General features: G+C 50.0%; 1 protein-coding gene across 3 annotated transcripts in view; it reads right to left on the bottom strand.

Annotated features, from left to right (window-relative positions):
- The window catches only part of EGFLAM (EGF like, fibronectin type III and laminin G domains), a 200753-nt gene that overhangs the window by 7374 nt on the left and 180234 nt on the right, over window positions 1-13145 (bottom strand). The window contains exons 1-3 of one of the 3 annotated variants that reach the window (XM_047729085.1): window positions 10144-10649; window positions 7336-7414; window positions 3758-3901 (exon numbers count right to left, since the gene is read on the bottom strand). In XM_047729085.1, coding sequence (XP_047585041.1) covers window positions 3758-3873 — 116 coding nt within the window. In that variant the 5' untranslated portion in view covers window positions 3874-3901; window positions 7336-7414; window positions 10144-10649. Of the gene's footprint in view, window positions 1-3757; window positions 3902-7335; window positions 7415-10143; window positions 10650-13145 lie in introns of those variants that run through there. The other 2 variants (XM_047729086.1, XM_047729084.1) reach the window with 2 other exon arrangements.

The following is a 13145-nucleotide window of genomic DNA, read 5'->3' as shown; positions in this document are numbered from 1 at the left end:
GTGAAACGGGGGTAATAATACCTTCCCTAAAGGACTATAGGGAATATTACATAAAAGAGCCTGGCACACAGTAAGAGCCAAACAAGTAACCCCACCACCCCCAAAACACAGTCCTTAATGCAGCTCATATTCAAGATTGACAATATGTCTGGAGGAACCAGTAGTAGGGAGAAAGTTGCCACCAAGAGTTAAACTCATCAAGCCTCTCCTGGAAGAGTAGTCATGTGTGAGAGTGAACGAACAGGCTGTAAATATGTAACGACAAAGGTCATGAACACCCAGATCTCAGAATCAAGGTGACTTGGGGATAATCTCAGGGACACTAGACTGGAACGTGATTGTAATCCAGTGAATGGAAACCTTTCAGCTGTTTGGACAAAAGACGGGCATTCTTTTGTTCTCCAACCTTGCTCCTGTTCAAGCAAAGAGCCAGAACGTGCTCAAGGGAGTCAACACTGAACTTAGCAGCCAGGACCCCAGCCCCCAGTGTGTGTGTGGGGGCAGCTCAGATGTCCTCTCAATGTCCTGACTCTCCAACACCATGGCATGCTGTTGGACCCTCCAACCAGCCTCCTGCTTCCCCAGACACCCTGTCACCCTGCAGAATCTCTTTGTTTTGCTTTAATTTTTGTTTTTTACAATATTGAAAGACCAAGAATAGTGGTTACCTGCTTTGGGAGATGGCATGGGGGAACCTGCTGGAGTGTGGGAAATGTTCTCTATCTTGTTCTGGGTGGTGGTTTCACAGGTGTCTGCATGTTTAAAAAATTTCCAAAGTTATCAAGCTGTACACCTAACATTTGTGCACTTCATGGAAGTTATACCTCAGTTTAAAAAGAAAAGGAAGAAACATACAAATGAATGAATGAACGCACGGATGAGTGCATGTCGGCTTCTCTATCAACGCCTTGTGAATGTGGTTAGCAGGACTTGGTTATTCTGATCCAAATTTGCCTGCTCAGCTCGCAGTGCCGGGAGACTATGGGGCTGAGCACCGAGGTGGGGGCCAGGGAGAGCCACCAGGTGCAGACTTTCAGAAACCATGTGGCTGCCTCCGTGTGGTGACCACTCCCACCCCCTTAGCTGTACCCCCTTTGAACTGCAGCACTGGGCATTTTGCTAACGTCAGATCTCTTCCTTTTCCCTGTTGCATGAAAATGTTATCAAGGTCACATGGAAATGGCGGGAAAGCTGGTCCAGCAGACAGTTTTCACAAACCTCTTCATTGGTCTTTATGCCCCCCACACAATCATAAAACCTAATGAAGCAAAACCACCCAAAACCATACTCTTGGCTGAACACCTTGATTCCTTTTCTGCTACTAAATTTTATACACAGAAACTCAGAAAACATTTGCTCCAAGATTACAATTTTAATAATCAGCACCACTGACATCAAGATAGGCCAGACCCTGCACTAAGCCCTGCCCATGAGTTAACCCATTCAGTCCTCATGACTGTTTTCTATGGGCTTTTACAAGGAGGCAGGGTAACTTGCCCAAGGTCACGAGGCCATGGGAATGGCTCATGTCTGACTCCAAGCCCAGGCAGTTGACCATCTCAGACCCTGCTTCTTAGGGTGCGGCTCCTGATCTTTTCCAATCGGATTCTGATACTCCAGAGGCCCTGGGCCATCAGAATCTCTGGGGTTGTCCCAGGAATCCACCTCTGAGACCAGCCACGCCCCTCCCCCTCCCGGCTGACTCTCTGTACACTGACATTTTCAAACCACTGGCTGGCACTCTAATTCCTTTCCATGCCCAGCCTCTGTCAACACTTCCTACATCCACACTGGGTGAATGGATGTGAGAAGTGCCTGCTCAGAGGAAGGAAGGTAGCAGAGGCAGCGACACTGCAGCTCCAGGCCCAGGGACGGGTGGGCACAGGCAACTGCCTGGGTCGCTGGGGAGGCCAGCATCCTCCACACAGAACACAGCCACCACTCCAGGTTAAAAGAAACACACCAAGCCCATTTGCAGAATCCTGAGGGAGAACTGGTAACAGAAGAAAAATGTCTGAGATGCAGGGGGGTGATCAGAGGGTGTCCCAGGGGTGTGGGAAGTGGGGTCTGGCCAGCTGTGAGAGCCCAGAGCCGGTGGGAGGTGCAGGGCGGGCCTGAGTGCAGTTCCCCTGTCCGGGGTTGGTTGTTTAAGAGGGGGGAAGCTGGGCCTCCCACCCACGGCCGAGCTACTGTTTCAGTTCCCCTTTCTGGGCACAATCAAGTACTTGAGGCCTTGGTGAGGTTAACCACAGGAAAACCACAAGAAAATGGCTTCACGGCAGCCAGCCTGAAACTGGGGTGTGAAGAGCTCTGTGTTTGACCTCAGGGCCAAGGGGGGAAAGGAGCCGCGACGGGGAGAGTGCTCCCACCGGGCCAGCCCGTAGCCTTCAACCACATGCTCTCTCACAAGTCCCTGACCATCACAGGATCACAAGCCCCAGCCCGCTCTGCTGTTTAGGGGCAAACATGATGTTCACAAATGACATTTCCTGTCAAAATGCCTTTTATTCAAACAGAAAAGACTTACATTATTCTACTCAGGCTGTCAGTAATCCCTGTGCATGATCTACAGCAGCCCCAGAATTAAATCTTCATCTCCCCCTCAGGTCAGTCATCTTTGTTTTGATTCCAACTGATCCCATATCATTTAGTGAATTTGTGCTGGTCACCAGAGGGGGAATTAAAGAAGGAAAAGCCAGAGAAATTCCTATCCCCATAGAGAACAGATAGATGATCTAGAAACCAGGCAGGGGTTTCAAACCTTAGTGGACAGAATCACTAGGAGAAACAGTTAAAACAGACGGCTGGGCCCCACCCCTAGAGTTGTTACAAGTTTCTGGGGGTCACTAATGCTGCTGGTCCAGAGACCACGTTTTGGGAATCATGGGTCTAGACAAGTTATTTCTAACCTCAAATGAGGATGTACAATCATAGTCTCTAAAGAAACTTTCTCACATCACACAAGCCAGTGCCTGCTCTGGGGAAACCCGGCTCCCACCTGCCGTGGTGGGGAGAAGTGGTCTAAGTAATCTTTTAGCTGCTTCTCAGAACGATCCACTTGACAAATTTGAGAACAGTCTCAAGTCACTCAAAAGAGGTAAGAACTTCTGGGACTGCCTTATCAGTATCACTCCCGAAGCAGTCACAAAAATCCAAATGTTGGGTTGGTCCACGGACAGGTGGTCTGGCTTTGCAGGGGAGACTGGAAGGCAGGCGGTCTCCTTCCCGAGGCTGCACAGCTAATAGGGACCAGAGTCAGAATTTACAGGCAGGTCTCTCGACCTTAGCTGGTCACATCTGTCTGAGCCACTTTGAGCAGAGCACTCACACCCGGGCTCAGCGCTATCAAAGCCCTCTTCCTACTACCTCCTAATTTGCAAGTGGGGAGCATATGGCCTAGAACAGGGGTCCAAAAATGTTGTGTAAAGAGCCACATGATAAGTATTTTAGGCTTTGCCCTGGAATCCCTACTGAAACTACTCAAGTGTGCCCCCGTAGCATGAAAGTAATCAGATAATATATAAGTGAATGAGTATGGCAGAATTCCAACAAAACTCCATTTACAAAAACGGGTGACGGGCTGGATTTGGCCCTCAGGCTAAAATTTGCCAACTGATGCTCTAGAAGGTGGATGCTAGAAAGAAACTCCAAAAGCCTCGCAGAAGCTTGGACCTTCAGGTCCATTTTGGCATACAGGGTGCTGGCTTACTTTGGCATCACTCTGTTTGGCATGACCAGTCCTGAGGGGTTAGGTTACCTGAACACCAGGGCTCCATCTCGAAGGCCCAAGGAAATGAAGTCACTGTTGGGTCTCATGGGGCTGTCTCCCCTCCACAACAACAGACCATCCTTGGCAGTTGTCTTAAACCTCATGAACGCATTTGATCTTGATCCGGATACCCTGGGGAAAATGCACAAATAATTGCAACAGTTCAACCCGTCTCTACCAACAGCCATTCTGAATAGGCCCAGTTTTGTCTGTTAGCCCTGGGGGAATCAGGTGTAAGGGTAATCTGGCATTTCTGACACATACTACCAGGAAATGACAAATGGCATCACCACAACAGGCCACACGATGGGCCTCCAATTCTGGACACTCATTCTGCAGCAGTGTCTTCTGTCCCTGTGGTGAAACTCCACAAGAGGCCATTTTATGAGTTATAGATTAGCTAGACTCTGGCCAAAGCTGGCATCGAGGCTATACCTCCAATTCACACCTCAATATTCCCTCTTTCCTGTCCCCCCGTCAAGGGGCCTTGGAATACTGCTCCCCATTCCCCAACAGAAAGTGAGTTTCTTAATTGCCAAGAGGTTCAAGTTGGCAGCTCTCTGGGCCTGATCATGGCTATGGATTGCCCGCTCTGGCAGTGACTGTCCTTGAGGGAGTGACTGGACAGGGGGAAGAGTGTCAGACAAGGAATGTGGCTCGATAGGATAACGGTTTTGAGAGCTGCTAGGGTAGAGGCAGGGTGGAAAGGAACAGGAAGCTGAGAGGAATGGAACGGGGCTCAGACGGGTCAGCTCCTGGCCCTACAGGCATGGCTGGGGGTAGGATCACAGGCTTATGGGTTCTTATCAATTCCTGGAAAAAGACTAGTTCAGAAATCTAGTCTCACTAAGGGGACCGGGGTTTCATCTGATGTAAGGAGTAGGGCAAGTGTGAGATCTTTAAATAAAAGGTGAGCTAAGAGTAAAAATAATTCAGTATTACACCTAACATGGCACTACTGGGAAAATCTCCTTTTCTGTTTCCCTATCCCTCGCACCATCCCTCTCTGACTCACCTACCCACTCAAGAGCTACACAGTGTGTTCAGTACAGACCCTCCTCATCTTACTGTGGAGTTACACTTGGATAGACCCATCAAATTATAAATATCCTAGGTCCAAGTGCTTCTAACACTCCTCACCTACTGAACATCGTAGCTTAGCCGAGCTACCTTAAATGTCTCAGAACACTTCCATTAGCCTACCCTAGAGCAGAATCAACTAAAACAAAGCCTGTTTTCTAGTAAAGTGTTGACCACCTCAGGTAACTTACTGAATACCACACAGAAAGTGAATAACGGAACAGCTGGATGGGAACAGAGCGGTTAGAAGCACATGGGTTGCTCACGTTCATGATGGTGGGGTTACCTGGATGGCCACTGCCACCACTCAGCTCTGTGAGAGAGAATCCTATCACACATTACTAGCCTGGGAGAAGATCCTAATTCAAAATTCAAAGTATGCTTTCGGTGGAATGTACATTCCTTTGGCACCATTGTGAAGCTGAAGTCGAACCACCATAACATGGGGACTCTCTACAGCGAACAGTGGGGGGGACACTTGCCTTGGCTTCCCAGAGACTGACCTAGACAAGAAGGGATCAACTTTGCCTTCCCCATGCACGGCCTCCCAATGAAGCAGGGAGAAGCAGGGTCCATAATGGTGACTTTGCCACCAGGCCCAGTGCAGAGAATCCAGCCCTGGCCCCACTCCCTGCAGACCTCCTTTTTCCCATCTTTTACTCTGGGCTCCTTCCTTCCCTCACTTGCTTTGGACACACTGACCAGAGTAAGCCAATCATAATGGTTCCATTTCTCTTGCAGTGATTGGTTTAGCGGTGGGCACATGACCAATACTGTCCACTGAGATAGAGGAAATTTATCCGAAGGAGTCTAGGAAAATTCTTTTTCTTTAAAAAAGAGTTGCATGAAAAAAAATGTTTACTTCCACTGGACATTGTCCTGCTATATAGCCATTCCATGAAGGTCTTATGGACAGCTGTCGTAAGCACAGAGGGAGGCCCCTGGAGACGATCCTGATGATAACAAGGCAGAAAAATGGAAGAGACGTAGGTCTTTGATGATAGAGTTGAATCTCTGAATTAATCAGTCCGGGAACCAGTCTAAGTCTGGACTGCTTGTTACGCGATCTGATGAACACCCTTCAGGTTGAAGACATCGGAGTTGAGTTTTCTGTTACTTGCAACCAAAGGCATCCGATGGAAACAGACCCTGATCCTGACTTTTACTTGCACCTTCATGCACATGCACGTGGATGTGCTCACACCCACGTGTACGCAATTGTTTTGGTTTGGGGCCCTGCACCCCCTACTCTCACCAAACCCTTCTATTCCCCCAAACCACCTGGTGCCTTGTACTAAGCCCCAGGGGGCTGAAGACTTGTGCCCCTTTCACAAGGCCTTTTTTCTGGGGACTGATGCCCTTGTATCTTTGGGGAGAAAGGGCTAAAAAAGGAAGAGGCTCTCTCTGGGCCCCACGCCAAGACAACCTAGATAAACACAACATGCGATTAAAGAAATGAAGCAGTGTCCGTCTGGTGTGTGTTCAGTTACCAGGTGCATCCAGCGCCCTGGGAAAATTTCTCTCAACCACTTTCTCCCTTGAGAGGCCCCCAAACTCATCGACCTTAAGTACTGGGTGCCTTTTGCTTAAAGCTTTGTCTTAGTCTGCTAAGATACAGTCAACCTAAAGAGGAAGGAAAATTCTAGAATGACGGTGCTGGTGGCAGAGTGGGGGAAGGCACCCTATAAACTATAAGGAACTAGAGGAGGACAAAGAAAGAGAGAAGGGCACATTGGAAGCACCACAGATGAGCTTGGCTAGGGTGAGGACTCTGCCTGGGTAGGGCCAGCCTTTTTCTTGTCTTGTCCGCACGCGGTTCCAAACCAGGGGCTTGGACTCCAGGGCAGGGCCGGAGCTTCTGCCACCAGGCATGAAAAGCCTGGCTAGCACCTGGTCATCTCCTCGGATCAGGCTCTTGTAGCCACATGAGGAGAGCCGAGAAGCCCCTCATTGAACTGGCCAGAGCCTGAAGAGGACCGTGGAGCTCTGCGGAGGAAGACACAAGGTAGCATGTGGACTTGAAGACTGTGATGGCAGGACCACAGGAGTGCTTCCGGTGCTGGCTCCAGGCAGGACTGTACACTGTGGCCAGAGGACAGAGCCCAGCTAACTGTCCCACCTGGGGAATCACACTCAGAACCCCAACTTGGGGCGTGTCAAGTTCTCAATGCTTCCCAGTGCCCTGCTGCTGAAAATCCTGGGGCTGGGCAGTCTCCTCCCTCCAGGCCCTCTGACCAGAAAGGGTTTGGGCTGTTGGTAACAGGGTTGTCTGAAAGGCAGCACTTTTCAAGTAGAGTTTGTTTTTGTGTTTGTTTTGTTCTAGTTCTATGTCTATTTTGAGTTTTTCTCCCCTCCCCTGAGGCCATGGCTCAATGGCCTTCTTGGAGAATTATCTTCTGGCAAGTAAGATAAGGAAAAGTCCTGGGAAAGACTTTGAGAAATGGACCCCCGCAGAGATAAGGAAGGTGCCCACTGTAACTTATTACCTCTTAAGGATATCTGGGTTGTCGTAGATCAGGTAACTGCGCCCGATGAACTGCGGGATCTCAATGGCTTCTGTGATGGCTGAGACAGAAGAGAAAATGGAGGTTACGTGGTATTCGGATCTCTTGATCCCAGCCCTCAATCACAGGGCAGGAAAATACAGAGGATGCCAGCTCCTGGAAATGGGACATTTAACAACTTGTCAGCCCCTTCCTCTTGGCTGCACCATGTACTTGGCCAGGTTCGGAGCTGCCTGTCAAGGCTTGGGGTTGGTGTCTCCCTGTGGTCACCTCCCTGGGGCTGGCTGTCACTGTTATTGGCCTCAGCACTACTGAGAAGTCCTTGCAGTATGCTGAAACTTGAACTGTGCCCAATTATTCTTGGAAGCCAAAGAGTAGGTCTTGGGCCATGTGGGGAACAGCTGGGGATAACTCTAGATACTCTCCAAGGGAGGCAGAGAAAACAATCCCCAAACAAAGCCCACCAGGATTTCATTATCTGAAGCCAATCTGCTCTAGGACTCCTACTCCTTCAGCCATGACTTCAAGAGATTGGTGAAGTAGGCAGGATAAGGTTTTTGGCTCAGTTGTTTTTGTTTTTTGTTTTTTTTAAATACAAATCACCTTCCAGTGTCATGTTTTACAGCCTCTTCACCATATTCTCATGAAGTAGCAGAGAGTATGGAGGACGGCTGGTTATTCCCATGTCACAGAAGTGGAAGACGATGCATGGGGGTCATCAAGGATTTGCCCAAGGTCACACAGCAAAGAGAGCATAAGACCATATAGCAGGTGGGCTCTTCTTAATTCTGGCCCTCAGCCCACCTCGGACTTCCCAGTATCTTAGCAGTGTATTTGCTTCTTCCTAATGTCTCATGCCTTTGTTTTCCTAAGGAATCACCCTTTCCCACATGGCTATATCTTTCTCCCTTCAGAAAGACAGAGAAATGACCGTTGAAGGAAATTAAGATGGAATGAATTGCATTTTTGAAGAGACGTGCAAAACGAGAGAGAAGCCAGCTTATAAGAGCAGTTAGAGTTTCACCAAAACGCATGCTTGATGCAAAGGAGACACCGAGCTGACTCCATGCCCAGGAGAGAAAACGTAAAATTATTTGATACTATGAACTGCAAGAAAGTTTACACTTAACTTCTAATCATGAAAAGAGAAAGGGAGAGACAGAGAGAAAGGAGAGAGAGAAAGGCAACAGCGAACCCCCAAACCCAATGACCTTGAGCCCCAAGGATAAATTCCTCTGTTGGCAGGTCACCCATGCAGGTTTCCACAATGTTTAAAAAAAAAAAAATTTAAAAAGGAAAGAAGGATGGAGGAGGGGGAGGGAGGGAACAAGAAAAGCAAAGGAAGAAAAATGAAAGTCGAATAATTTCAGAGGTAATGCTCAAGAAATTGCTTTAGTGTTCTCTGACACTTCACAGCTCCGGACAGGGGGCTGCCGGCCCAGGGGGTGCCGACTGGAACCAAGGAAGGCTCGATCTAGGACGGCGGCCCCACTTATTGGTGGGCTCGCTGGCCATGCTTTCAGTCACTTGCGGTTGGCCATGTTCTAGCAGATGCTCCTCCTGTCAGAAAGCCAACAGAGGCCTAATGCTGGGTCACCATGCCTGTGTCACTGCCCTCACTTCATCCCACCGAACCGCCATTTCCCCTCTCAGCATCACCGGAAGGGTGGGCACAGTCCCATAATGTATCCGAGAGAGACAGACCATGGTCACATAACTCTGATTATGTGTGTGGTCGGAAGGGTTCTATTTTATCATCAGTTATTGTCATTGCTCTTCTTACTGTGCCCAGTTTAGATGCTACACTTCATCGTAGGTGAGCACGGCTGGGAAAAAACATAGAGTATATGAGAGTCTGTACTGTCCGTGGTTTCAGGCATCTGCTGGGGGTCTTGGCAGGTGCCCCCCCGCAGATAAGGGCTACTGTAACTCCAAATTCTGGCCACACCGCCAGCCTCTCTCCCTTCTGGTTAAAGCAGGTATGAGGAAGAGGGGAAGAAAAGGAAGGGAAACAGAGACAGGTAAAAACAGTGGGGATACAAAATATGGGCTGAGGAGGAAAATGAACGGAAAGAAGGAGCGGGGGGAAGGAGAAAAGAAGCTGCCAAGGAGGGAAAGGAGAGCCGAGTGCCCAGGCAGCCTTCAGGTGGGGGAAAGAGTGGGGCGGAAGCCAGGCAGCGAGGGAAGGACCCAGAGGAGTAGAAGTCGAAATGAGAAGGCAAGAGAGGAAGAGGGACAAGGGGGTCTGTTGGTGGGATGCGGGCCCCTAACTTCAGGATACGAGTGCCCAGGAGGTAAAAGGAGAGGCTAGCCAAGCTGTCAGAGGAGTCATTCCCAGAGCTAAACATAGCCAAGGCTCCCCCACTGGGTTTGGCTCACCCCCAGGGTAAGAGGCACAGGCAGGGTCTGGGCCTGCCCTTATTGGCCATGGGCGTGGGCCTGTGGCCAAGAGCCATCGTTCCCCTGGACTCCTTGAAATGGGCAGGATGTGCTTGTCACATGTCAGCTGGGCACACAGAGAGCCTCCAAGGGGTCAGCTGTCTGCCAGGCACCCAGCTCTGGGGTTCAGGCTCTCCCCGAGGTCCCGCTGGGAGAGGAGTGCTATCTCGGGCCTGCTGGATTTAGAGGGAGGAGTCCCACCTCCCCAGTGGAGCAGCCGAGTCCCACACCACTGAGCCAAGTTACCCTCCGCATGTGGTTGGCCTGCACGGAGCCCACGGCCTGGCCAGAGCCCCCCTGGCAGGAGCCCAGGGCGCTTTCACGGTGTCTCATGGGACGTATTGTACTTACTATTGAGGCAGTAGTTTCCACACTCTGCCAGGTGCCAGCATGGAACAGAACAGGGAAAGTCAGAATTCCACAGTTGTTGTAAAATCCCAAATACCTCGGTTGCAGATCACTGGAAACCGGCCTTGTTTCCCTCATAAAGCCCTGAGAGGGCCCAGCTTGTCCTCTTAGAGGAATGAGACTATGAATCCCACAGGAACCGCTGGAATCTTTCTCAGCACAATTAGCACCAACTCCCCTCCCTTAGCCTCCACTTCATGGTGGGGGTGGGGTGGGGGGTGGACAAAGAAGGGATGTGTCCCTCCTCTGACACTTCTGAGGCTCCCTGAGTTCGAACTAACAATTCCCCGTTTATTCTAAACCTGGAGAAACAGCTCTTTGCTAAAGAGTTACTTACCTTGTCAATGATTATTACTTTTCTTGCCTCTAGCTACATGTGAAAGAGGAATGAGAAGCCAGCCAGCTGCCTCTTTTCTCTCGGTGACGGAAAAATATCCCCCAACTCTCCCCCCCCCACCCCGCCCTGCTCATTCTGTGATTAACAAAGGGCAAGGGGAATGCTCCAGGAATGACCGGACTGAATAGAAAATGGTGAAAATCTACTCACTGCAGGCAGTATCTATGGATAAATATTAATTCTGGGCTAGAACACAAGAGCTGGAAGTGACCATCTAGCCCTTTCCGGCCCTCTGTAGCTTATTTAAATATTGTAAACGTGATGATATTTTATCCTAACCCAATGTTTTCAATACCATCTTTTCTTCTGCAGCAAAGGCACTAGTGGAGAAGTGTTTTTGTCACGTTTTCACTTTTATACCTAAAAGTCCGTGCCATCTGCTGACACAAAAAAGTACCCAATGAATAGCAGCCTCCAAGCCACGCGAAGCCAATTTTCCACTTGAGGGACGTGAGATTCCCAACCGAGTTGGCGGGGTGCGGGCTCTTCCTTACAGTCACAGGACCCCAGAGAAGGAAGGACCTGGGGGGCTGTAACCTAACTTTCCCAACCCAGCAACATCCTGATGGATGGCCACCGGGCCCGAGGCAGCTCCCTCATCCACCGGGCAGCACCCTCCCTTGCTGGACAGTTCTACTTGGTCCAGGGTTCTTGGTTCCACGATGCAGCCTCTGTAGCTGGAGTAACAGCCACCAAACCCCTTTCTGTCCAGGACCAGCCTTCAACTCTCTCAAGACCACCATCCAGGCTGAACACCACCACACTGCTCCCTTGTTGAATGACACAACAAGCTAAGGAAAAAACAGTCCCTGTAGCCTGCATAAGGAATATCCTGTACGAATTTGTGTATTTATAGACCGATTTTTCCTAAATTATGGCTTACATGTACGGAACTATTTTTTCATATACTGGGACCAGAAAAAGCAAAATCGTCTAAATCAGACCTCGCAGTGTGCTGTGAATTGGCTAAACACAATAGAAAATGTTCGAAATGTTGCATTTGGGGTAGATGTGCAATGATGAGACAAGATCCCATCCTGTAGGACTGAGGACCGTGTGCCCAAGCCCAGTTCCCGGTCAGTCATGAGTGCGGAGCGGCTCTCCCGCTGCAGGGAAACACCGCCACCTAGCGGCCGGACGAGTCCCGCACGCCCCGAGTCCAAACTCGGTCAATGCAGGGGAGGGAGGCCCAGGCCTCAGAGTTCTTTCCCAAATGGCCTGTGTGCTATTGGCTGGGAGAAGCCCCGGGGGAGACAGCTGCATTCTCTACCTTGTCTTGGACACTCCGATCACAGCCAAGGCGCCAAGAAGTCCCCCAGAAGAGAGAGTTGTGGAAACTGGGGTTACTCAGGATTACCCAAGCTTACGTGCCCACAGAACCCCAGCTCCCATTTTGTGTCTGTGAACGCATGTTGTTCGTCTTCGCATGTGTGCTCAGAACAGCCATTAATATTTCTTAGAACCTAATTTTGTACATGAGCTTTGTGAAATTCTGCTTTAACTCACTAGTAACCTACTGAGATACAAGAACTCTGAGGGACCCGACGCAAGATGGGTAAATTTGGATGAGAGTAGAGAGAAGGAGAAACGAAATCTGTAAGGACGGGGCATACCTTTTCTGAGGAGGGAGGCCTTCGTGACACCCCTCTTGTGAGAGGAGAAGGGGGGTCTCAGTATTGGGGTGTCCCAAGGGGGTGCCTAGATTTGAGGTGGCAGAAGGCACCTAAGAGTGAAACACCCCACACGGAAGGAGAGGGGACCACCAAAGTCAGGCCGTATGATTTTTGTAGGCACCTGAAGTTAGAAGTAGGTTGGGAGTCAGAACAACTGGCTTCTCCTGGCCTGGTGGGTTCCCCAGGTTGAGGTGGACAGTTCAGTCTTCCGTAGCTGCTGGTACTGCAGGGAGCCCACAGCGTCCCGGGAGCAGTAAGGAACTCAGTGGGAGCTCGATGCCTACTTCTGTCTGAGCTCAGCCTTGCAGGGACAGAGGGGGAGGTCCCTAGACCCCCGTGATGGTCTGGGTGTCTAGACCACTCCAGGATTTGCCCGAGTTTCTGGTTCCAACCCTCCTGGGCCACCAAGAGGTGAGAACAGGTGCCAAGCTCCCAATGAGTGTCCTAGTGGAAATCGCCTGCGTGCCACAAACTCCCTGACCAGGGTAGAGAAAACCAGACCCACCAGGGATTCCCCAACACTACACTGCTGGAAGAGAAGGTGGCATGGATTGAATGAGGCCTAGCGCTGGTGACTTCCGCAATGTGTTGTTGTAAAAGGATTTAACTTCCAGAGGGAATACTAAGAATAGGTTCTTGCTTTTGAAACATGATCTGGTTATCAGGGAGGGGAAAAAAAAAGCCCAAACTTTTAAATATACGAAGTTAGGGACCACCTCGCTGGATTAGACAAGACGTTTCCTGTCTACCTGTCAGGATTCATCCTGACGACCAAGGATGGCTTCTGAGCATTCCTGGTCTCTCCCACCAAGAATCTAACCAAACTTTTAGAATGTTCTTCTGTATCTCTGTGGAACAGTAGAGCAGCCCATCTC

This window comes from Lutra lutra, chromosome 5, assembly GCF_902655055.1.
Source record: "Lutra lutra chromosome 5, mLutLut1.2, whole genome shotgun sequence".
In the NCBI taxonomy this organism is placed as follows: Eukaryota; Metazoa; Chordata; class Mammalia; order Carnivora; family Mustelidae; genus Lutra; species Lutra lutra.
The sequence above is the reverse complement of the archived record's forward strand: the minus strand, read 5'-3'. Positions and strand labels throughout refer to the sequence as shown.